Consider the following 25,190-nt stretch of genomic DNA (forward strand, 5'->3'; position numbering starts at 1 on the left):
AAGATGAGGCTGAAGACAGATTCCTAAACATACTGGTTGATACTCCTGTGCAGCTGTACCTGTAATCAATACAACACATTGTGCTTTTAGGTAGACTCCCACACAACTTAATGGTGTCATGCTTCATCATTGGGGCTCATCCCAGGGCTTACATCAGGACTTAAATATTAATATGTTGCCCCAGAATGTATTCTTAAATATTTCAGTCACACCTAACTTATTCAGTCAGGGCAACATACAACATGCAACAGATATCTGGCATGCATAAAGGACAATAGTGACCTTGTTACAGAAAGGGTTCCTCTTTTTGGGCTCCTGTACGAGAACATTTTTAAGTCCTGATGAAAGTACTGCACTCTTTTGCATTTTTGATGTTGGGCTGAAATGTGTTGATGAATATAGAGTGTAGGATCATTACCTCCACAGGACTCCCTATACATTTTTAATACCATCAGGGACACCGCAAATAAAAGCGATACCTTTGGTGTTTCAAGGTATTTTTACCTTAAAACCCCGACAGGAAAAATTATCCAAAGTGCTTCCTGGAATATGGTCAAGCCCATCCACTTTTTTAGGGACCACAATGAGACCCTATGATGAAGCATGACACCAACAGGGTGTGTGAGGGTCTACCTAACAACACATTGTGATGTCCGGATTACAGGTATAGCTTCGCTTTATCAAAATTAGCAATCCTCCATGATCCACAGGAGGATCAACCAGTATGTGTAGGATGCCTTTTGTAGGACCAGGGAGGGTGTATCCTATACCTCCTACCTCTTATCCCCTCTGGGACTTCAGATTAGACCCCTGAGCCTCAAGGGTTTTGTATTTCTAGGTGAGGGAAGTTTGTAAAAGCTTGTAGACCGCAAACGGTATGAGGAGAGGCAGAAAAGTGTAAGCAAGTATGTGTTACCAGTTCATCCATAGTGCATTGCTCATGGACTGTGGCTGAGGAAATCTGGAAGCTAAGCTTGGGCATTTTGTGCTTTCTGCCATGGTGAAGAGGTCCACATATGGAAAACCCCATCACCAGATGTACTGGAGGAGGACTCTTGGAGGGGCTTCCCACACGTGAGCTTTTTACTGCATCCTGCTGAGAAGATCAGCAAAGTCACTGTCCACCCCAAAGTAAGCCAGTAGGTGGATCCTTTGATGTAGAGCCCAGTGCTGGATGAACTGGGCTAGCTGAGAGAGCTGAGGAGAGCAAGTGTCTTCCGGCTTCTGTAGGTAATACAGTAATTGGGAGACTGTCACTCATTTTTCCTCATCAGACTTTCAACCCAGAGCAATTAACAGAGAAAAAAGACACAGGGTGGGAAAGAAGAAGAAAGAGACAACAGTGAGAAATTGTGAGAAAGGGAGAAAGCAGGAATGAAGAGAAACATGAGAGAGTGAACTGAAGCTCCAGAGAGTCCCTGGTGGATGGATTATTGAGGAACGAGGTTCAACCAAGAATATAAATCCTTGGCATTTTGCACTCCTGATATGTGTAGCACTGGCACAGGCTTCTGAACAAAACTAAGGGCCCCAGCACCTTTCACTTTACAAGGTAAGCATTGGTCTTTTGTTTTTGAAAAGCAAACTCCTGCTTTGTCAGTTTTGTTCTTAAAAACACAAATATGTTTGCCGAGCCGGGTTCAAGCAACATGCTGCCTGCAGGGCAACCCGGCTCACTGATGGCTGCATTGTAGTCAGTTAAATAACCGCAAGGCAGGGGATGATTTAACAATACTGCGGATAGTCCTCCAAAAAAGAAAAGGACATATTCCCGGCTGATTTAGTGGGCTGCTGGTCTGCTTGCTGGGCTCTGAATGAACCTATGGCTCATTGAGTAAATATGTACAACAAGAAACACTAGACATGTCCTCATTTGCACTTAGCACTCAAGATTTTAGTTGTTTCCCTCGAATATTGTTTTTTAAAATACCATTTTGAAGAAAGAGAGGTTTGAGCCAGCAGCCATTTACCTGAATGCGGATAAATTGTGGTGCAGCGTATCTGGGTAGGAAGTTACGAACATGGTCATAGAGTTTCTTTCCATCAAAGTTTTCCGCAACTTTAAGCTGTATCGAGGCCATTCCAACTTTTCCTTCGTGACCTACAGAACCAAACAAAGATTTTCAGGCATTAAAGCAAAAAAGTGCGCTACAAAATTGTATCATTTTAGAACTTGACTGGACATTTAAGAGAGTCAACCATGCATTTTAATCACATTAAGTGATTCAGATAAATACACTTGCAGTAGGAAAACATTGTTTGATGCTCAAGTTTACTTGTTGGAAATGCCTACAAAATGTTTTAAACAGTTACAATAATCCTACAAAGGAAAATACATGGATGGGGCAGCCTCCCAAATGGTTGAGGGTTTTCGTTCTGGCCTCTGTTCTGTTATTTCTCACTCTGCTTCATTCTGTAACTTTCTATCTGCTAGTGAATGAAACGTGTAAGCACCAGAAGGAAATGAGAAGTGCGTTTGTGACTCCTTAAAATCTGCTTGGATAATTGTTCTTCTTTTGTCCAAGGAACTTCAGCTTTTCATAATATTTGTTCCTGCTACTCTTACTTCCACGATGCAGCCTTCCAATCAAAACACTCACAGCTCATTCACTATTCCAGCTCCAGTAGAAGGCAATGTGGGCGCTAGTCTTGAACCCTGCAATAGTGATCCTAAGGGATGGCTCTGAGGAAGCAATGTGGGTGAAAGTGATAGTTGAGTTACAAATGCGCTAGGGTAGAGTTAACAATGGGGTAGGGTAAAATCTTATTTAATTTCTAGTCACAATTCCTTTGAACTAAAAACAAACTTTCAGCCAAAGTGTATTTTAAGTTCTTTCACTGAAAGGTTTGTACTAGAAGATGTAATCCAGGTATGGGGAAGACATAGAGGGCACTAGTACAGCAATTGAGAAATAAAGTTAACACATCTGGTCTGAGTGTACAAGCTTCTCAGTAGGAAACGAAGGACCACTATTTCATGTCTAAATTTGAATACGTTAACTATTAGCAACTAATGGTGCGCCTTCAGGGCTGGTGAGATGTACATTGGTCGATGCTACACAAGGATGAGGCATGCAGCGTATACTGACACTTTCTGTAGAAACGCTTCATAGGAAAAGATACCTCTAGGGGTTTTCAAGTGATGGGACCAGGATATAGTCACCATCATTACCTGGTTGGACAATGGTGCAGAGCGAACAACTACACCAACAGCGCTGATTTACAGGCATAATGAATACTCAAAATCGTGTTTCTATGAATATGTAATAAATAAGGACGATCTGATAAAATAACTTTCAAAAACACAGAGTTAATTGAAGTTAAAATAGGCTGTTTAAAAATGTCATTTATTTTTTACAAACTTCTAGAAGTAGCATTAATATAAAATCACACTATGCGCTTGGCGGGCATCGGGGTGGCACTAACCTTAGGGCAATATGTGTTTACGCTTTCCTTATCACTAAAACTGCATTACCTGAATGAAATTGATGGCACTTTATGCAGATCTGGAAGCTGCACACAATGTTTTAACATGCCCCATAATGGTACCTCATACCTGCCACGGAAACTCCATACACGTTTGCTTCTTCCACGGAGTCATGTCCTCCAATAACAGCTTCCACCTCTCTTGTTGCCACGTTCTCCCCCTTCCACCTAAAAAGGATCAAGAAGATCTCACAAACAGACACTAGATTCCAGACTCCCATCAGGTCAAGGCAAGCATGTCTAACAGGATTCTACTACCGAGGTCGTCATTACATGTATTCCAGAAGGTAGGTGGTATTTATTGTATCTAATAAAGTCAGACTCCCAGGGCTTACAGCACCCAACTCTGAATGTCACAGTAAACACCATACTATTTTCTCCTCTTAAATTCAGGTGAATTAAACTTGCCAACATTTAACGAATGGGCGGACATTATCACAACTAGTTATTACCCCAGCACTAACAGGCGTTTGGGCAGGGCTCAGAAATCAAAATGAGTTCCTTAGACATGTGAGTTTAGGCACTTTAAATTAAGTCCATCTTGACAGACAGAGAGCTAGAAAGTGCTGCCGCTGTTTCTTTGATGCAGGTTGTTGGAGATCTACCTTTCAGTTGTAGGTATGGAAGGGCCACAGCTGCTTCCTTGTCAACTTTCTACATTCAGACTGTGAGGATGAAAGACAGCAAACTGTAAAAGCATAAACAGCAGTGGTGCCATGATGGCAGATACTGTCAAAAGCAGGCAATGTAACAGCAAAGAGAGCAACACGCTTAAGAGTGGTGGCAGGAGTCAACTGCTGGAAGTTTACCTTGACAGATCCGACTTACCGAAGCATTTGCTCTTATTGTATCTGCCCTTTGATCAAAGGAAGAACTCCATGGTTCCAGGAACATGGCGAGGGGCCTAAATATTAAAGTTAGCAATTTGAGGCGTGGCAATGATTGTTGGGACATGGAGTGGAAATGGTTATTAGTGTATCAAGTGCCCTCAACATCAGTGGTGTTGAGGGGGATAACCCAGACCTCTACTCTCACCCTGACAAATTCATCCTTTCATTGCCACAGGCATTGGCCCTTCACGATGCTAAACTGACATTCCCCTCCATGGATCGTCTGAGTTGACACAAGTTTCCTCTGAGCGGTCCGTAGGTTGCGGTCTGCTCTTTTAGGATTCCATGTTTTTGTTGCTGTTACTAGTTTGCATTTTTTTGCCGTTCCTCCTGTTCATGGGGGGAAGGGCTGTGGAGGAGTGCTTACGGGTGTGGTTTGGCATGGGGACGGGTGATCTGCATGAAGTTCAGTATATAATGGTGTCCAATAAATACACAATAACCAGATGAATCTATGAGGCATGTCACACCTATCCTAAGCATTATACAATTAATTCCCTAAAGCAGCGGTGCAATCTTCGTATAGCAATTGAAATTACCAAGTGCACCCCCTTTCCAGTCTCTAAACCTTCCTTTTTAGGTCTCACTTAGCATACAGAGCGAAAGTGCTACCATCGCTTTGCGATAAACACTATAGTGGGGAAGCTTCGTGGAAGCTCCGCCCAATCTCCGGCCCATCTTCTTCATTGGCTTAGATTATAAATGCTGCCTTCCAATTGCTTTTGGGCTTGTTAGTCCCGCCCCAGGACAGCCATGTCAGTCATTTGTATCCTTCCACTACAACTGCCCCCTTCACAGCACAGACTACTTTCTTCCCGTGGCCCCATCCCTTAGTCCGATGCCTTCTGCCGCCCCGCCCTCCCCCTCGTGCCTCTTTGCCCGCACGCATTGCCATTTACAATGCAATACAGCATTTTTACAGCATCCAGATCCAGAGACGCGGGCGCTGCTTCCTCCTTCCTCCCGCAGGTGGCCGCGCGCCCTGCAGCCCGATTATAGAGAAGAGGAGGATGCTGCAGGGAATAAACACAGTTCACGTTCACCTTTTTACTCCCGCTCGTGCAGGCAGGCATTCCAGATTTCCGTCAATGTCGAATGTTTCACGAGGGGTAAACATCGATAAAAGCTCCTCCGTGTGCCTCGCATTGAAGCGTGCCTCTGATGGAAGAGAAAAACAAACAAGATGATGGACGGAATGTTGCACAATGGCAAAACATTCACCCCCAGTCACAGATGTGGGTTTAATCCATCGTTATTTTGCTCACCAAGCCACCCCAGTTCAGACATGGCCATATGCAAATCAGTCTTGACCCTGTGCCTCATGGGAACAGTCCTGCCCAAACTGCCAAGCCATGTCTTCCCCGGACCGGAATCAAGCATCCGAGGACCGGTTTCTGGCTATCAGCCGTCTTCAGCCAGGATAGCTTGACTCCAGTGGCACAGTGAGTACGGGACCAACGTCTGGGCATACCTTTCCCACATAGGGTGAATAGCAAAACAAACAAGATGATGGACGAAATGTTGCACAATGGCAGAACATTCACCCCCAATCCCGTGCTCACTAAGCCACTGGAGTCAAGCTATCCTGGCTTAAGAAGGCTGATAGCCAGAAACCGGTCCTAGGATGCTTGATTCTGTTCTAGGGAAGACATGGCTTGGCAGTTCAGGCTGGACTGTTCCCATGAGGCACAGGGTCAAGACTGATTTGCATATGGCCATGTCTGAACTGGGGTGGCTTGGTGAGCAAAATAACGATGGATTAAACCCAGATCTGTGAATGGGGGTGAATGTTTTGCCAATCTGCAACATTCCGTCCATCATCTTGTGTGTTTTGCTGTTCACCCCATCTGGGAAGGGTATGCCCAGACGTGGGTCCCGTGCTCACTAAGCCACTGGAGTCAAGCTATCCTGGCTGAAGAAGGCTGATAGCCAGAAACCGGTCCTAGGATGCTTGATTTCGGTCCAGGGAAGACATGGCTTGGCAGTTCGGGCTGGACTGTTCCCATGAGGCACAGGGCCAAGATTGATTTGCATAAGGCCATGTCTGAACTGGGGTGGCTTGGTGAGCAAAATAACGATGGATTATACCCAGATCTGTGACTGGGAATTTCTGTCCCAGAATGGAGTCATCCATTAAAATAACGGGAAAATGAAAGCCACGGAAAGCTGGCTGTGAGTTCAATATGGCCGACTCAGGCTACAATGTTATCCGTTCGATGCGCGTGTGTGTTTAGCTATTCATTTATTTGTGGCTGTTTACATAAAGCAAGCAGTGGCGGTTTCACCATGGGTGCGTTTGGGCGCCGCCCCCCCTGTTTTTTCGCCGTGCGAGAAGAAGGCAGAAACAAATGGTAGTTATTTATTTATAACTACCATTTGTTTCTGCCTGCGCTTCTCGCACGGCGAGAAATCAGTCAGCAAACTTCCTCGAGCCTCAGTCTCCTACTCTGCATGCTGCAGAACGGAGAGTGGGAGGAGGCTTGGGGGAGTGGCTTGCCCACTGTTGTGAATACGGACTGTTTGGACAGCCTGAGAGGCTGTCCAAACAGACAGTATTAGCAACAGTGGGCAAGCCGCTCCCCCAAGCCTCCTCCCACTCTCCGTTCTGCAGCATGCAGAGTAGGAGACATGACGTATTTAGGGCAGCCGGCCGAACCAATCAGCGCCGGCTGCCATGGAGGGGAGGGAGGCTGCCTGCAGCCTTTGGTGACGAGGGAGGCATTCAAAAAAATCCAGGATGGCGCGCGGGAGTCTGCAGTATCGGCCCTCGGAACAGGACTCGAGTCGAGAGCCAGAGCGGGAAGCCAAGCCAAGGTAAGTTTTTTTACATTTATTTTTATTTTTATTATTATGAGGCAGTCAGTCCGATTTTACGCCCCGCCTATTTCAAATGTCACCAGCCGCGGCTGAAAGCAAGTAAGTCGCCTTTTCTCCATTTTAGAGCTATGAGAAATGACGTACATTATTGCAAAGGGACAGCAACATTTAGAAACTACCCGCTGTCGCTGCAAACGGACTGCGTTTCCTACGTCATGGGGTTCACCTGGGACGTATACTGAACATGGTCTGGAGGAAGGACTCTTAAAGGTATTCTCGATTCTCTCATAGTTTAAATGTAAGATGAATACTATACTATCCACAACAAAAATGTAACTTTTAAAGGAAAACATGCATCTTTCGATTGGGTCTTTATTAAGTTATTGCAGGTTTTTGGTGTTCATCTTTAAAGCTCTCATAGGTCCTTTCCAGAGGGAAGCTCAAACAATTTCACTGCTAGCAACAGGCTCATAGCACTCTTCCTACGTCACTGCTACTTTGTAAACACCGGATGAACTAGGACGGTCTTTGCGCACTGGTGTGGCATCGCAGGCGTGAATAACAGCTTTTACCTTTCGCTGCTACGTCCTTGTTTACTGATAAACTTAAAGGCAATGGCTTAATGACCGTTAAATCTTCAAACGTTTCTAGAGAGTGAAGGGCAAAGAGAGGAGTTTGTGACACCCAGGAAGGTGTAAGTTTGATGGTGTTCACGAACTTCTAATTAATTCTTCTCCTGGAATGACTATCCCGACCTCCACGCTAATAGCAGAGGAGTCACTCGCACATAACCCTCAGCGTGACTATCACCTTTGGCGAGTAAAGGGATTTCAAAAGTCGCTTTGAACTCATAAAATAAGCCTTTTGTGAATGTAAGTTACATTTGCATGCACATGTCGGGCTGTGAGTCAAGGCCCCCTGTCCTTTTCATAGTTCCAATCGCTGAAAATGATAAGTGACAGACACGTAAAATAGATTACCGCTGACAATCATTATATTACAGACATCCATAGCTTTGCTCGGCCTCCAATAATTATAGCCAGTTAACAGAAGCAGAAGCAGTTTTCAAAGACTTCAGTCAATGGAACTGGTCAATTAAAGGGCTTTGTAATTGGAATACCAGGTTAATGGATTGCTAGCAGACGTCTGAGTGAATGAAACAACGCTGGACAGAAATGCTTACCCATGATTATTCTCTCTGCCTGAATTATAACGAACTTTCCCTGTGACCGAGAAGAAAGTTACAATGGCAAAATGAATTCCTACCCTCTGAATTGTGTTGTTGTTGATACTAATCTTACCTCACAACCCAGGTTACAAAATAGTAGGCAAAATGGTACCCTAAGAGGAAAACTTGGTTTCCACTGTGGGGTTCTTGTAAACAGTCAAGCAGGACTCAGTCACAGCCCTTTTCAAGTTTGTGGTATCTCTATCCAGAAACCAGTCAGATGGACGTTTTCTACTTTCATTACTTGATGTGACGGAAAAATAGTACCATCTAGACAGTCTTGAGGATAATAGTGTACATACATTTAGATGTTTCTATCAGCTACGAGTCGTGGTCAGAATTAAATTCAAAGTGCACTAAATTATGTTATCTATAATTGCCAAGATGTATGGTTGAGATGTAATCGCTAGGGGGGGCATAGCCAACAATCTTAATCCTCTGTCTGTTCCAACCCAGGTATGCAATAATGTGTATGTGATGGATCCATCAAATAATGGGGGAAGGATATTGACACGAGAGTCACTGGTTCAAAATGCCACTCACTGAAGCCAAAGTAATCTCAAAACTGCTGCTCAGAAATCTTGACTAAAAAAAAAATACACTGAGATGTGTGCAATACTAAACATACAGGGGCTCATTTATGAGCCCTTGCGTCACTTTTACGCCGTTGGTGCGTCACTTTTTGGGACGCACCAGCAGAGTAAAAAATGTGCCTTGTTGCTCCATATTTACAAAGTGACGCATATAGGTAGATGCGTCACTTTGTAAACTCCTGCGCCCAATTATACCTGCCCCAGGTATAATGTATGCAAGGGGAGCGTTTTGACGCAAGAAAGAGTAATAGAAGTGATGCAATGAAATCTATAAGATTTAATTGCGCCATTTCTTGGACGTTAATGCGTCAATATCTTACGCCTGCCTCATGGCAGGATTAAGACTGATGCAGGCACTAACAACATGGGACTTGCCCATGTGAAAGTAAACATTGCTAGAGTTGCGTCACTTTTGTGACACACTCCAGCAAGCGTCACTTTTGCACCTACAGATACGTCAGAAATACTGACGTATCTGTAACTTCTTGCGACATGATGCGTCATACTGTAAATATGACGCATTGTTAGTGTCGCAGGGAGAGCGCAGTGAAAAGTGACGCATCGCTGTTTTCACGCAGCGATGCGTCACTTTTCATAAATGAGGCCCACAATCCGTAGCATTTGCAACACCAATTACTCCATATGATTGTAATTTTTTTTATTCATTTTTTTAGTTTATTAGAAAGAACAGAGAGAGAAAATAGCGACAATCCCGCAAATCGTCCCACGCAGGGGGCATAAGTATAGGCAATTAGCAATGATGTCAAGCAACAGCAGGCTGCTACTGGACAGAACAGAAGGGCCATGCCATTTGGCAAAGTCGAAGTCTGGGCGTGAGCACAATACCAAACTCCATCCAATTGGAAATGCAGCCGCAGGTGGAGTAGCTGCACAAGCACATATATTTATCGTGTCCGGATCTGAAGGGCTCGTTCATCTATGTGGGTGCCTCAAACAAGTAATTAACAAAAGAGAGTAATCACCCCCCACCCCACCCACCCCCGTAGTGGTGGTGACAACAACATTCATCAATCATTCAATGTGACTCATCTATTAGACCTGAAATAGGTGGAGCGCTCGTATGGAAGAAGGGCAAACTGCAGATGGTAATCCTTTTGAAAGAAAGCGGACCAAGGGGCCCCAGCGGTACTGGAAGTTTTTGAAGTTACCCAGGAAGATGTCCGCCACTCGTTCTATGCTAAGCAGTTTCCACAGTTTTGCGTGCCATAGGGAGATCGCCGGAGCCTCCGGCTTTTTCCAGGCTGCCACTAGAGTAAGTTTGGCAGCTCCAAGACAGAGCCACAAGATTTGTTTATCTGCACGTGTCTGATGCTCAAGAATAGGGTCCCAGAGGCCCAACAGCACATAGGCCATAGAGTCCTCCACCGGGTAGCCGAGGATCTCTTTAATATGGGAAAGGATCTCTTCCCAGTACGGGCGAATAATCAGGCAATCCCACCAAATATGGCGGAAATCCCCAAGCATTCCACAGCCCCTCCAGCATCTATCAGAGGTAGTCTGGAATATACGATGGAGCTTGGCCAGGTACAAGTACCAGTCCATGAGTGTCTTAAGGTGGGCCTCCCTCAGATCCAACAAATGGTTGTTCGCAGCAATATTGCGCCACAGTGCCGACCATTCCTTGTCTGAAATGTCCCGCCCCAGGAGCTCCTCCCATTGCCCCATATAACGGGGATGAGGCGATACTGCCGATGTAAGTAGTAGCTGGTAAAGAAAAGAAACAACACCTTTCATGGCAGAAGTCCGGAGGATGAAAGCCTCAAAGGGCGAGGGAGGTCTCGTAGCTGCATCGAGGACCCTAGGTGACATGGCCCAGTGAAGCAGCTGAATATGGTGGAATCTCTCTGACGGTGGGACTTCATAATCCCTCATACAATTATCAAAGGAGAGCGGAGCATAGCCGTGAAATAAGTGGGTTAAAGCCCTACATCCCCCCTCCCCCCATACCCTGAAAGGGCCCTCCTATAGCGCCGGCGGAAAATCTGGATTAAAGTGTATTGGTGTGAACGGAGATGGAAAGGTAGTCCAACGATCATAAAGTTCAAGTTCAAGTTTAACATTTGTATAGCGCACTACTCACCCTGAGGGCCTCAAGGCGCTTGAGGGAGGTGCTTTATCGAATATCCAAGTTTTTAGTTGTTTTCTGAAGGAGAGGTGGTTCTGTGTGAGGCGGAGGTGGGTGGGGAGAGAATTCCAGGTTTTGGCCGCTAAGTAGGAGAAGGATCTTCCCCCCATGGTAGATCTATGGATGCGTGGAATTGCGGCGAGGGCTTGATTGGACGATCGTAGTTGGCAGGTGGGGGTGTAAAAGGACAGATGCGAGTTGAGGCATTCGGGTCCTAGGTCGTAGAGGGCTTTGTGTGCGTGGGTGAGGAGACGGAACGTTATTCTCTTGTTGACGGGGAGCTAATGGAGGTCTTTCAGGTGACCGGAAATGTGAGCTTGGCGGGGGATGTCTAGTATGAGTCTGGCTGAGGCGTTTTGGATGCATTGGAGTTTTTTCTGGAGTTTGGCTGTGGTTCCGGCATAAAGGGTGTTTCCGTAGTCCAGTTGACTTGTGACCAGTGCGTGGGTGACCGTCTTTCTTGTTTCGGTGGGGATCCAACGGAAGATTTTTTTGAGCATACGTAGGGTGTTGAAGCATGATGATGAGACGGCGTTGACTTGTCTGGTCATCGAGAGGGAGGAGTCCAGGATGAAGCCCAGGTGACGTGCGTGGTCCATGGGTATGGGTGCGTTTCCCAGGGCCGGTGGCCACCATGAGTCGTCCCAGGTGGAGGGGGATGAACCTAAGATGAGGACTTCCGTTTTGTCCGAGTTCAGTTTTAATCGGCTGTTCCTCATCCACTCGGCTACTTCTTTCATCCCTTCGTGTAGGTTGGTTTTGGCGGTGTTTGGGTCTTCAGTGAGGGAGAGGATCAGCTGGGTGTCGTCTGCGTAGGAGATGATGTTGAGGTTGTGTTGGCGCGCGATGGATGCGAGGGGACTCATGTTTAGGTTGAAGAGGGTGGGACTGAGTGATGATCCTTGTGGTACACCGCAGATGACTTCGGTGGCCCCTGATCTAAAAGGGGGGAGGCGGACTCTCTGGGTTCTTCCGGCGAGAAACAAAATGATCCAGTCCAGTGCTTTTCCTTGAATTCCGACGTTGCTGAGGCGTTGTATAAGGGTGCTATGACAGACTGTGGCGAAGGCTGCGGAGAGGTCAAGTAGGATGAGGGCAGCTGTCTCTCCGTTGTCCAGTAGTGTTCGAATGTCGTTTGTTGCTGCGATGAGGGCGGTCTCGGTGCTGTGTTTGGCTCGGAAGCCGGACTGTGAAGGGTTGAGGGATTTGTTGGGTTCGAGGAAGGCTGGTTGTTGACGGTTTTCTCAATGACTTTGGCAGGGAATGGAAGGAGCGAGATGGGGCGGTAGTTTTTAAGTTCAGTGGGATCTGCTGTGGGTTTCTTCAGAAGGGCGCTGAGTTCGGCATGTTTCCAGCTTTCCGGGAAGGTAGCGGAGTTGAGGGAGCAGTTGATGACGTCTCGGAGATCGGGTGCGATAATAGAGTCAGCTTTGTTGAAGATGTGGTGGGGACATGGGTCGGTTGGCGATCCTGAGTGGATGGAGTTCATCAAGCGGATGGTGTCTTCAGTGGTGATTGGGTTCCAGGCACAAATGTTGTTGGAGGGGGGTTTTAGTTCGGAGGTGGGTGGGGTGGAATAGACTCCGGACTGGATGTGTATGTCAGCGACATCGCCATAGCCATCCCGGACGGCTACAAGATCATCCGAAAGGACCGCATCAACCAAACTGGAGGAGGCATCACCATCGTCCATAAGAACACCATCCGCATCACGACTAGTTCCGACGATTACCTCGCAGCCGCCGCACACCTTCACTTCCAAATCCACACCGACCCCAAGACCACACTCAGAGGCACCCTCATCTACAGGCCACCAGGACCCCGCACACAATTCAGTGAAGACATCACTGACTTCATCAGCCCACACGCCCTCCCCCCTGAGGACTACAATCTACTCTTGGGTTTCCAAGCCAGGTCCCAGATTGATCTACCCGCAACACTCCTGTCCATGTGTAGCCAGTGTTTCTCCGAGGTTTGTTGGGACCATTCCACTATTACTCGTAATTGTGCTGCTTTGTAATACAAATGCATATCGGGGAGACCCACACCGCCCACCCCCGTGGCCGTCGCAGAGTTGCGAAAGAGAACCGCGCTCGTCCCCCCTGCCAGATAAACCGGAGCATCTGGGTTTTAAGGCGTCGAAAGAAGTCTACATCCAGAGGAATGGGAAGCGCCTGGAAGAGGTACAGGTACTTGGGAAGGAGGACCATCTTGATGGCGTGAATTCTGCCCAGCCACGATATGTATTTGGGCTTCCACCGATCCAAGTCCGCCCAGGTTTTTGCCAGCAGCGGCGGAAAGTTCGCGGAATATAACTTCCCAATCGTGGACGTTAAATGGGCTCCCAGAAACACGATGGAGCTAGAGGCCCAGGCTAATGGGGTGAGAAGCCACACTTGTTCCATCTCCGCAGGTGAAAGCGTGAGATTTAGAACATAAGATTTGTTATAATTGACCTTGAAGCCAGCCACCTCCTCAAAGCGCAATAACACCCCCCGGACATGTGGCAAAGAGTGTGCTGGGTCCATAATAGAGAGCAGCACATCATCCGCAAATAGGGAAATTTTGTGCTGTTCTCCGGTGAAGCGAAGGCCCCGTATTTCCTCGTGCTCCCGCACTGCTAACGCCAATGGTTCAATGCTTAGGGCAAAGAGCAGGGGGAAAGAGGTCGGGAGTGCAAGAAAAAGGGAGACAGATGGCCGTTCACCGCCACTCTAGAGCGGGGGTTGCTGTAGTTCGCTTTCACCATTGAGAGGAACTTATCCGAGAAACCAAAGGCAGCTAAAGTGTGGAACAGGAAGCCCCAATTCATTCGGTCGAAAGCTTTTTCAGCATCGAGGCCTACTAGCACCGCTGGGATCCGGAACCTATTAGCTTTCTCTATTAAGTGGATAACCCGCCTCGTATTATCATGGGTCTGACGGCCCTTAATAAATCCAGATTGGTCCGGATGTATGAGTGCCGGCATCAGATCTTGGAGCCTACTTGCAATGATCGAGGAATACAGCTTGGCGTCGATATTGAGGAGGGCTATCGGGCGATACAAAGAGCACTGAGTGGGGTCTTTCCCAGGTTTAGGTATAATTGAAATCACGGCCTCAGCTAACGAGCCAGATGTGGTGCCAGATTCAGCCATGTCATTAAAAAGGGAGTCCAGAAAGTCGCACACCTCGGTGGCATACGTCTTGTAAAAGAGGGCAGTATAGCCATCTGGTCCAGGAGCTTTTTGGAGTTTCAGTTTTTTAATGGCATCAAGCACTTCTTCGCTAGTGAATGGGTCAGCTAACAGATCGTTCCATTCCTTAGAAACCTGTGGTATGGGCAGACCTCGTAAATATTCCCGCTGGTCATCGGAATCGAGCGTGTCCCCTGCATAGATTTCCGAGTAGAAGCGACCAAAGAGGTCAGCCTTAATCTCATCACGGTGCTGCAGCTCTCCCAACGAATCTTGAATCCCTCCTATGTAATCCCGATCTCTTTTGTCTCTAAGTTGACGAGCCAGGTGTCTCCCCACCTTATTCCCTTGGGAGTACGAAAGGTGCCGTAGTCTCAGCAAGGTGAACTCCGCTCTATTATTGTAGTGAGCTCTCAGTTTCCCCCTAACTGCCGTCAAGGGGCGGAGGGTCACTCTAGATGGATTTAGTTTGTGTGCTTGTTCAAGGGTTGCAAGTTCCTTCTCCAAGTCCTCTTGTTCCCTTCGTCGCATCTTATCAAGGTTAACATTGAGAGCCAAGCAAGTGCCCCTGATTGACGCCTTAAAGGCGTCCCAGGTGGTGGATATTGACGTATCGGACACTGGGTTGAGAGAAAAAAACTCCCTAATAGCCTTCTGTAATTCCTTGCTTGATATGTCGTCCCTGACTACTGCAGCCGAGAAGTACCACTTTCGGAGTCCGTCACCTACCGGTGACCAGTGAAGTCTGAGCACGAGTAGACTATGGTCAGAAACAGATAGCGGGAATATACTAGAGTCGCGGACATCTCCCCTGAGGGCCTGACTTGGAAAAATGTGATCCAGACGAGAGAAGGAGTGGTGGACATGGGAGAAAAAGGTGTAATCTTGGGACAGGGGGTCCATATGATTTTTCCTGTGAGTTTTATATAGTACAAACTCGACCCAAAGGTATCAGAGCACTTTACATGAGCACAAGTTGAGTTACATATGGACACTATCATTATGTTAGGCACACAGAGATTAAGTGATTAGCCCAGAGTCACAGGATGTTGAGCGTTGCTACCAAAGACTCAAACCCAGTTCAACAGCTTCGAGGTTGACAGCTCTAGCCCTTAGGCAACATCCTCTTCCCCCTCCATATCACCAAAGAGCGTCTGCAATAATCAATAAACGACACAGTCAAACTATCCGCCCAGCGGTCACTGCATTCGCCCTGGCCCTTTTTCCATACTGGACCATCACCTTTGCTAGTGACTCGGTGTAATCATTGAAACGGATAACCAACAACCAGGGATCTGCACTAAATTAGGAAGTCAGTCCATATAGTCAGAGTAGGGCTGTTTGCCGTACCCTGATCCAACCGGCAGACCATGATAGCCGTCCTAACCCAATCTTCCTCCCTCAGGGGAAAAGGTTCCCTCCATTTTAAACAGATTTCTCTTCTGGCAATAAGGATCAAGTAGAAGAATAAACTTCTATGAAACTCAACAATGTGCTTACTATTTCAGCATCTCCTAGGAGGACAAGCATTGCATTCAATTTGACCTCCCGACCAAAGATACCTTTTAGTGCAAATTCTATTCCTCTCCAAAATTCATTCAGGCACAAGCATTTGACAAAAATATGGACATCATTAGCTCCTAAAAAGCCACACCTTACACACTTAGGGGGAGGTTGAGGGGGATCGGTGGATATATTATATGGAGTCTAATAAAGAGGGTTAATGGTGAAGGTTAGCAGGTTTGACTGTAGAATACAGAGTCTTCAAGAAAATACGGTCTTGATATCTCCCGCGGGAGGTGTTCCACTACACACTGAATAAGGGGATGGTAGCATCTTTCCCTCTGCTACCAAGAGTCTCTCATATCACCTTGCGACCTCCTTACTCTTAGATCTAATGTCCTCGAGAGAAGACTCCAACTCACATCGCCTGATCTACATTTTGGATGCCACAATCCAAGAGGATAGTTGAATAAACTTAAATCTGGACAGCTCATTACCAGTTTTAGATTTTAATACTTCCCAAGGATAATTTCCCTCCGGTGACAACAGATCTGACCATGATATAACCCCGCCTTCCTAAGTGGAAGACTTAAGGCATCATTCAGGTATTCCGGGGTTCTGGGGGAGTCCCAAACTGGAGCTAAGTCTGAATAATAAACAATGTCCCACCTCCTCTTGACGCTATACCATGGGATTAAGGCAGATCCTAATACTTTTAATTGGACTTTCAAGAAAGGTAATCCTGGCAGACACCCAGTGGCCCTGCACCAAGCTACCAAATACTGAAATTGGATTTTTTTATATTTCTGGCAACTGCATCTATTTAACTTTCTTGATAGAAAACGACCAGCAGAGGTTAGTAAAATACCAGAATCACTTTATCATTCTCTAGATTCCAGTCCATAGAAATTGTCTTCCACGAGCACCCGTAGACAATTATATTTTTTTCAAATCTTGTATTTTCAGTGATATGACCCCTGAAGACCCTGATTATATATTAAAAACCGAGCTTTGTATTTTCAGTGAAGAAAACGACCAGTAGAGGTCAGTAAAATATCAGAATTGCTTTCTGCGGAGGGACTTTCTTTTTTTAAATATTTTTGGCAACTGCCTCTATTTAACTTTCTTGATAAAAACGACCAGCAGAGGTCAGTAAAATACCAGAATCACTTTATCATTCTCTAGATTTCAGTCCATAGAAATTGTCTTCTACGAGCACCCGTAGACAATGATATTTTTTTCAAATCTTGTATTTTCAATGAAGAAAACGACCAGTAGAGGTCAGTAAAATACCAGAATTGCATTCTGCTGAGGGACTTTCTTTTTTTAATATTTCTGGCAACTGTCTCTATTTAACTTTCTTGATAGAAAACGACCAGCAGAGGTCAGTAAAATACCAGAATCACTTTATCATTCTCTAGATTCCAGTCCATAGAAATTGTCTTCCACGAGCATCCGTAGACAATAATATTTTTTTCAAATCTTGTATTTTCAGTGATATGACCCCTGAAGACCCTGAATATATATTAAAAACCGAGCTTTGCTCTATACCATTTGCCGCTGAAAGGCAATATTTGTCTCCATGTGTTTCCATACCTGCCTGCTGTGTCACACAGTTTGGTGCTTGTTCTACGTTAGTCACCCCTATGAGCAGGGTGCATTGTATGTGAAAGGTAAGACATACCCTGGTGTGTGTGGCATTTCCTGATAGTGAATCACAGCCAATTTCCTCCCCTGGTTCACAGTAAGGAACAGGTGCGCTGCCTCCCCCGAAGCAACGAACTGACGCATTGCCTTCCATGCGACCCTTTTGTTTGTTTTGAGTGACACATCCAAGGTGCTTTGAGAGTAAAGTGTCGCATTTACCACCTACATTGAACTAAGCTATGTCTACCATTTTAAAGTCATATTCTTGATAGTGTAATGTGGATTTTTGTTGTTTGGTCTTATGTTAAGTCTAGTAAAGATGACCTATTTTTCTAAACTGATGTGGTGTCCATTTGTAGTGTTTTCACTGTATTACTGTATGTGTTCACAAGTGCTTTACACACTGTCTCTGGATAAGCCAGTCTGCTCGTGCCAAGCTACCAAGAGGGTGGAGTAGGAGTTATTTTACGAGTGCATCCCCCTTTCCCTGATGAAGCAAGGGCCCCTATTTAGACAAAGGTGCAAGCCATTGCCAACTAGAGACCCCCATTTCTAACAACAACTATGAAGCCAACTGTAATTTCCAAGGACTCTGATCTCCTTTAGGGCACTGGTGACTTTTTGGAAAATACTTCCCCTTTTGGTCAGGGGCCATATCGTAATCTCTAAAATAATGGTGTTGCGGAGACTCCTATATTAATTTGTCAATCCCTCTACTTCCTCTGCACAGCTTTTTCTGAGAACTGGGCTCATTGTTAGTGGAACTCATATGGTTGAATGCTGGTATTACCACTTTTGCACTTTCCACCCACCGAGGGAGGCCTGGGGGCACCGCATCTGGAGGCCTACTACTTGGCAGCCCAGCTGCAGTGACTCTTGAGGTGGCTCACAGGCAATACATTGGAAGAGACCGAGGCAATTCTCCCACCTCTAACTCAAGCTATGATAAATAACTTGGTATTCCATGGGACTCATGTTCCTAGTAGCCTTCCCCGACTAGTCAAGGTGGCTCCTAACTCTCTCGCCCGATTCTGTTCTCTTACAGGCTGTAAAACTCTATGTCCCCAATATCCCATTTCTGGTCCAACTTGAACAGCATTCATACCTACCTGGACTCCCGACGCTTGACACTTTGGACGACACCAGGATGAGACCCCATTGGAGATTTATTCTATAGCAACCATTTACAGTTGCTCCAAGATCTCACCCAAGAGCACTAACTTCACCAACTCCAATTCTTAACTCATGGCCTACTCCAACACATACTGCAAATCAAATGGGCAGTGGTGGACAAGGACCCACCTGTTCATCAACTGAACCACACCTAATACTTGGGCATACCACTATAGAGTTCCCATTTCCAATTTTACATGCTCCACCACGCCTAGCTCTCCCCTGCCCAAATCAACAGAATCTTCCCTAGATCATCCGCATCCTGCCCCTGATGCCATCATACCCTGGGATTCTACCACATGCTCTGAAATTGCCCTTCCTTGTTGGCATTCTGGGTGCAACCTTCATGCCCATGTTGGAGTACTGTGCACTAGAAATCTTTTATCAACACTGTAAACGCTGATCACTTTCAGGGTTCATCGAGTTAGCCCTTCCCCTAGCACAAAGAGAAATTAAAGTCCATGACATCCCGCTCTGTTCCATACTGGAAAACAACATCACTGAGATGGTTGCAGGGCCCTGAATTTGGAGGATGGCAGGGCCATGCATATGGAAGATGGCAGGGGTTAGTGAAAACATCCTATAGCGGAGGATTGGTATGAGCTTTGGGCAGCATTGTCTGAGAACACTAGAGACAGTACTTTACCCCTAGGTCTGTGATTAAACACTGACCCTTACACTGACCCATACCTTGCTACTCTCTTTCATCTGACTCTGGCAAGTGTTTCCTAAGTCACTTTTTCGGTTTGCAATAGTTATTTAATAACATAACTTTTTCTCTCACAGAACATGCATGTTCCAGATGACAAGGTCCCCATACCAAAATGCATCTGAAAATTGATGTATAACTGTGACACAACTGATCCTAGACTGTAAAATAGGCTTCTCTACATCTTCAAATATATTGTGAGGGAATACCATACAATATCTATGCTTATATGTTCTCCTACCTTCTACTACCTAGGTTGATGTCCCCAACATAAAAATTCAAAAAATATATATGACAAAAATACGCAACCAGTAATGTTTATATATATATCAACTTGTGGTTTTGTGAACGTATTACTTGTGAGAAAATGTGTATATTGTAATCACTGTGGGGTGTGCATGTGGTCTATGTTTGCCATGCCCCTCAAACTATTATTCAATTGATGACCATATTTTATTAAAGATTTTTTTTTTTTTTTTACTGCTTACTGCATTGTCAGTTTGTTTTTTGCTCTAGTACCAACCACTGAACTAAAATACTTAAACAGAGTGTGGGCCAACCTAACCCCCTTCACTTAATATTGTATAAAAGTTAGGCACTTTCGTGAAAAATAAAAAGATAATGTACAACATAATAGTAGTAACTCCAGGCATGGGTTCTTAAAAGGGTGAAAAAAAAGACTTGAATATTTTGTGGCAATAGATATTACTTAGAAATGTTGATGTTTGAGTAGACTTTTTATGTGTCCAGACCCCCTTCTGTGCCCCCTGTGTGGTGGGTCTTTCGCGTAGGGCCCATGTTGCATTACCCCTGTAAGCGGTACAAAAGGGGTTGGTGATGGACGGAGCATCTGAATCAATCAAACACTCACACCCAGTCAAAAGATCTGGGTTTAATCCATCACCGTTCTTTAGCCCACTCTGCCACCCCAGTTCAGACATGGCTATATGCAAATCAGTCTGACCCCGTGCCTCATGGGAACAGTCCACCCCAAACTGCCAAGGCATGTCTTCCCTGGACCAGAAACAAGCTTCCCTGGACCGGTTTCTGGCATTCCAGCAATCTTCAGCCCGGCTTGCTTGAATCCAGTGGCAAAGTGAGCAAGGGACTCACGTCTGAGCATACCCTTCCACACTTGTGGCGGCCAAAAGCGGTAAAAAAGGGGGTGGTGATGGACGGAGCATCTGAATCAATCAAACACTCACACCCAGTCAAAATATCTGGGTTTAATCCATTACCGTTCTTTAGCCCACTCTGCCACCCCGGTTCAGACATGGCTATATGCAAATCAGTCTGACCCCGTGCCTCATGGGAACAGTCCAGCCCGAACTGCAAAGCCATGTCTTCCCTGGACCGGAACCAAGCTTCAGAGGACCGGTTTCTGGCATTCCAGCCGTCTTCAGCCCGGCTTGCTTGAATCCAGTGGCAAAGTGAGCAAGGGACTCACGTCTGATCATACCCTGCCACACTTGTGGTGGACAAAAGCGGTACAAAAGGGGGTGGTGATGGACGGAGCATCTGAATCGATCAAACACTCACACCCAGTCAAAAGATCTGAGTTTAATCCATCACCGTTCTTTAGCCCACTCTGCCATCCCAGTTCAGACATGGCTATATGCAAATCAGTCTGATCCCGTGCCTCATGGGAACAGTCCAGACCGAACTGCCAAGCCATGTCTTCCCTGGACCGGAAACAAGCTTCCGAGGACCGGTTTCTGGCATTCCAGCCGTCTTCAGCCCGGCTTGCTTGAATCCAGTGGCAAAGTGAGCAAGGGACTCACGTCTGAGCATACCCTGCCACACTTGTGGCGGCCAACAGAGGTACAAAAGGGGGTGGTGATGGACGGAGCATCTGAATCAATCAAACACTCACACCCAGTCAAAAGATCTGGGTTTAATCCATCACCGTTCTTTAGCCCACTCTGCCACCCCAGTTCAGACATGGCTATATGCAAATCAGTCTGACCCCGTGCCTCATGGGAACAGTCCAGCCCGAACTGCAAAGCCATGTCTTCCCTGGACCGGAAACAAGCTTCCAAGGACTGGTTTCTGGTATTCCAGCCATCTTCAGCCTGGCTTGCTTGAATCCAGTGGCAAAGTAAGCAAGGGACTCACGTCTGAGCATACCCTACCACACTTGTGGCAGCCAAAAGCGGTAAAAAAGGGCGTGGTGATGGACGGAGCATCTGAATCAATCAAACACTCACACCCAGTCAAAAGATCTGGGTTTAATCCATTACCGTTCTTTAGCCCAATCTGCCACCCCGGTTCAGACATGGCTATATGCAAATCAGTCTGACCCGTGCCTCATGGGAACAGTCCAGCCCGAACTGCCAAGCCATGTCTTCCCTGGACCGGAAACAAGCTTCAGAGGACCGGTTTCTGGCATTCCACCCGTCTTCAGCCCGGCTTGCTTGAATCCAGTGGCAAAGTGAGCAAGGGACTCACGTCTGAGCATACGCTGCCACACTTGTGGCGGCCAAAAGCGGTACAAAAGGGGGTGGTGATGGACGGAGTATCTGAATCAATCAAACACTCACACCCAGTCAAACGATCTGAGTTTAATTCATCACCGTTCTTTAGCCCACTCTGCCATCCCAGTTCAGACATGGCTATATGTAAATCAGTCTGACCCCGTGCCTCATGGGAACAGTCCAGCCCGAACTGCCAAGCCATGTCTTCCCTGGACCGGAAACAAGCTTCCGAGGACCGGTTTCTGGCATTCCAGCCGTCTTCAGCCCGGCTTGTTTGAATCCAGTGGCAAAGTGAGCAAGGGACTCACGTCTGAGCATACCCTGCCACACTTGTGGCGGCCAAAAGAGGTACAAAAGGGGGTGGTGATGGACGGAGCATCTGAATCAATCAAACACTCACACCCAGTCAAAAGATCTGGGTTTAATCCATCACCGTTCTTTAGCCCACTCTGCCGGTATACAACTGTTACAACAAAGTTTTTACCACGCACTACCATTACAACGCAGGCATTACCACGCATACCATTGCAACGTATTGCGCTGGGGGGCGCTCTAGGATAGGGAATAAGTATAATTTTATATCCAACACCTTCCCTAGTGTCCACGGGGACTGGAGTTGGAATATAAAATTATACTTACCACTATCCAGCACCTCTAAGCGCTATGCGTTGTAACGGTATGCGTTGTAAATACCGCGTTGTAATGGTATGCATGGTAAAAGTATGCGTTGTAACGTCATACATCCCACTCTGCCACCCCAGTTCAGACATGGCTACATGCAAATCAGTCTGACCCCGTGCCTCATGGGAACAGTCCAGCCTGAACTGCCAAGCCATGTTTTCCCTGGACCGTAAACAAGCTTCCGAGGATATGTACAACCATTTAATTTCATACCCCCGCCCTATTGGCTACCCAGAGCATATCTTAGGGTTGACTTATATGTAATAAAAGGGGAGTTTAAGAATTGGCAAGGGGGTTTTAATGTCAAGTTGGCATGGCAGTTTAACATTTCATTCAGGCTGCAATGGCAGGCCTGGGACACGTTTGAACAAGATACGTAAGTGGGTGGCACAATTAGTGCTCCAGGCCCACTGGGGCTTTTAAATTACAGGCCCTGTTTATATGGCATAGTTCCAACAGTGATGAAAGGTCCAGGGATCTCAGGCCTATATCTTTGTTCGTAATTATTGAGGAAATGAAGGAGCCATACTCGAAGCCCCGAACCAAAGGGACCTTCAAAAATACAAATTGAGTTTAGGAGCGAGTATGTATTCCTTTCCTTTGAATAAATGGGTGATAAGGGTAAATCCTTCCTTACTTCCTTACTTTTGTTTGGTCCTAGCAAAGGCCATAGCCATGTCCATCTGGTCCAGCACTTAAATCTAGTGGAAACATGCTACGCAATTTATCTGGCTGAGTTTTCCCACACATACTTTTAATATGTCTTATTGATCAGGCAATAAAGAATTTTTTGATACAATTAAGGCATTTTTAATCTCACCACTAATACTTTCTTCAGTCATTTACACAACCACTTAGCCACTCACAACTTCACATTACCCGCTCCGCAGTAAATCTGGCGTTGAAGCACACTGGGGTGGCACTCGGCCACTCCCAGTGGGGCCCGATGATGAAGCATGTCACCAACCAGATCGGTGAGTGAGGGCTTTTTATAAACACCAAGAGGGTGTTTCCACTTTCTTCTCTTTGTGCTCTGAAACCCGTCCCTTTCTGATGAGCTCTAAACACACTTCTGTTGTTGTTAATGATGATCAGTGTTCCCTTCTCCCTACCTCTCGTCTTGTTGATACATATTTAAAGATGAGCCAAAAAACACTTTCTTAAAATAATTCTATATCCATGTAAAATGAATAAAACCTCTCTTGACTGGGTAGGAGTATTCTGCATCATTCAGAAACTCTGTCCATCACCTTTTCCAAAATTGATTTTATCCACACTAAGTGTGGGAGGGTATACTCAGACGTGAGTCCCTAGCTCATTGCACCATCAGGATTCAAGCAAGCCGGGCCGATGACGGCTGAAATGCCAGAAACCGGTCCCCGGAAGCTTGTCTCCTCCCCAGTATAAGAATTGGCTTGGTAGTTTGGTTTGACCTGTTCCCATCATGCACTGGGACAGGAACAGACTAATTTGCATATAGCCAGATTCTGAGCTGGGATGGTGCAGTGAGCTAAAAAACTGTGATGGATCAAGCCCTGATCTCTTGACTGGGTAGGAGTATTCTGCATCATTCAGAAACTCTGTCCATCACCTTTTCCAAAATTAAATGAATAAAACCTGCCACCCAAGCCATTGTTATGGCTTTGGGTCGCCTGGAATAGTCTGAATTGTCACACTTGTATGAGTGCGGTGGTTAGTAGTTTTTTGGCACTGTCATTGGCAGTGCTGACGGGGCAATGGAAGCTGCAGTGGACTCCTGATGAGGGCTACTGGCACTTATGTTTTTTTCCAAATTAAGCACTGTGGGGACCCCCAGCATAGATACAAAAATACAGAAACAAATCTACATCAAACAGACACGCAAATTGTTATATTTAATTTTACAAATAAAAAATAAAAAAATAACATTTTCAATTTTAATGTGATGGTTGAGGCTTTTAACAATGTGTTAAAAAATTGTGTTTGCTGTTAGTTGATGCTTTCTTACGGTTTCTGCCCCTAGTGCTTAATTTGAGACTACTAATCATCCATACTACATTATATCTGAAGCAATCGCTCTGATCCCATGATTAAAGTAAGGATACCAACTTTATTTTCAGCCTCCAGTTTCAAATGCCTACACATTTACAGAGTGTTTTAAAATGTTCAATTTTATGTTTTGCTTTTTTTTAATCTATACTTCATTGCTCTGTTAAAATGTATTCTTTTTAGGGTCAAGCCTGTGAGAGCATGCGCTAAACACATGCGTCTCGCTAGCAAGACACTCTTGCATACAGAAAAGGTCTTGGAGCCCGCCTGTTGCTTATCATGAGTTGGCTTGCATGGCACTCTGCTTTACAGTCTCGTAATTTGTCAAGACAGGCGTAGCATCATTTCTTTTCCTCTCGGTGGAGCAGGGACCAAGCACTGAGTGATTCAACGTATTCAGGGCTCGTCCGCTGCTCCTGGTGGGACTGAGGTAATATTTGGTTTATTTGATTTTTAGTGCCCTGCAAACAGAAGGCGCATGGCTGGTAAAAATGTGCCCAGCAGAATTGACTAAACGTCAAAGATGTATTTTCCATAGTTAACTTTCTTTAATTTAGCCAAGTCTTCTTTTCTCACTTTTCACTGCAAAGCGACATTGTTTCTTACTTATGTAAAATTTCTGAAAAGAAGCTTTAACACA

The 25,190-nt window shown here is 45.8% G+C and overlaps 1 protein-coding gene across 1 annotated transcript in view; it reads right to left on the reverse strand.

Moving 5' to 3' along the window:
• The window catches only part of LOC147716878 (long-chain fatty acid transport protein 2-like), a 378,574-nt gene that overhangs the window by 14,293 nt on the left and 339,091 nt on the right, over positions 1–25,190 (reverse strand). Inside the window, exons 8-9 of the mRNA XM_086923779.1 lie at positions 3,557–3,654; positions 1,971–2,101 (exon numbers count right to left, since the gene is read on the reverse strand). Coding sequence (XP_086779905.1) covers positions 1,971–2,101; positions 3,557–3,654 — 229 coding nt within the window. The remainder of the gene's footprint in view (positions 1–1,970; positions 2,102–3,556; positions 3,655–25,190) is intronic.

The sequence above is a fragment of the Lissotriton vulgaris genome, chromosome 5 (genome assembly GCF_964263255.1).
Source record: "Lissotriton vulgaris chromosome 5, aLisVul1.2, whole genome shotgun sequence".
In the NCBI taxonomy this organism is placed as follows: domain Eukaryota; kingdom Metazoa; phylum Chordata; class Amphibia; order Caudata; family Salamandridae; genus Lissotriton; species Lissotriton vulgaris.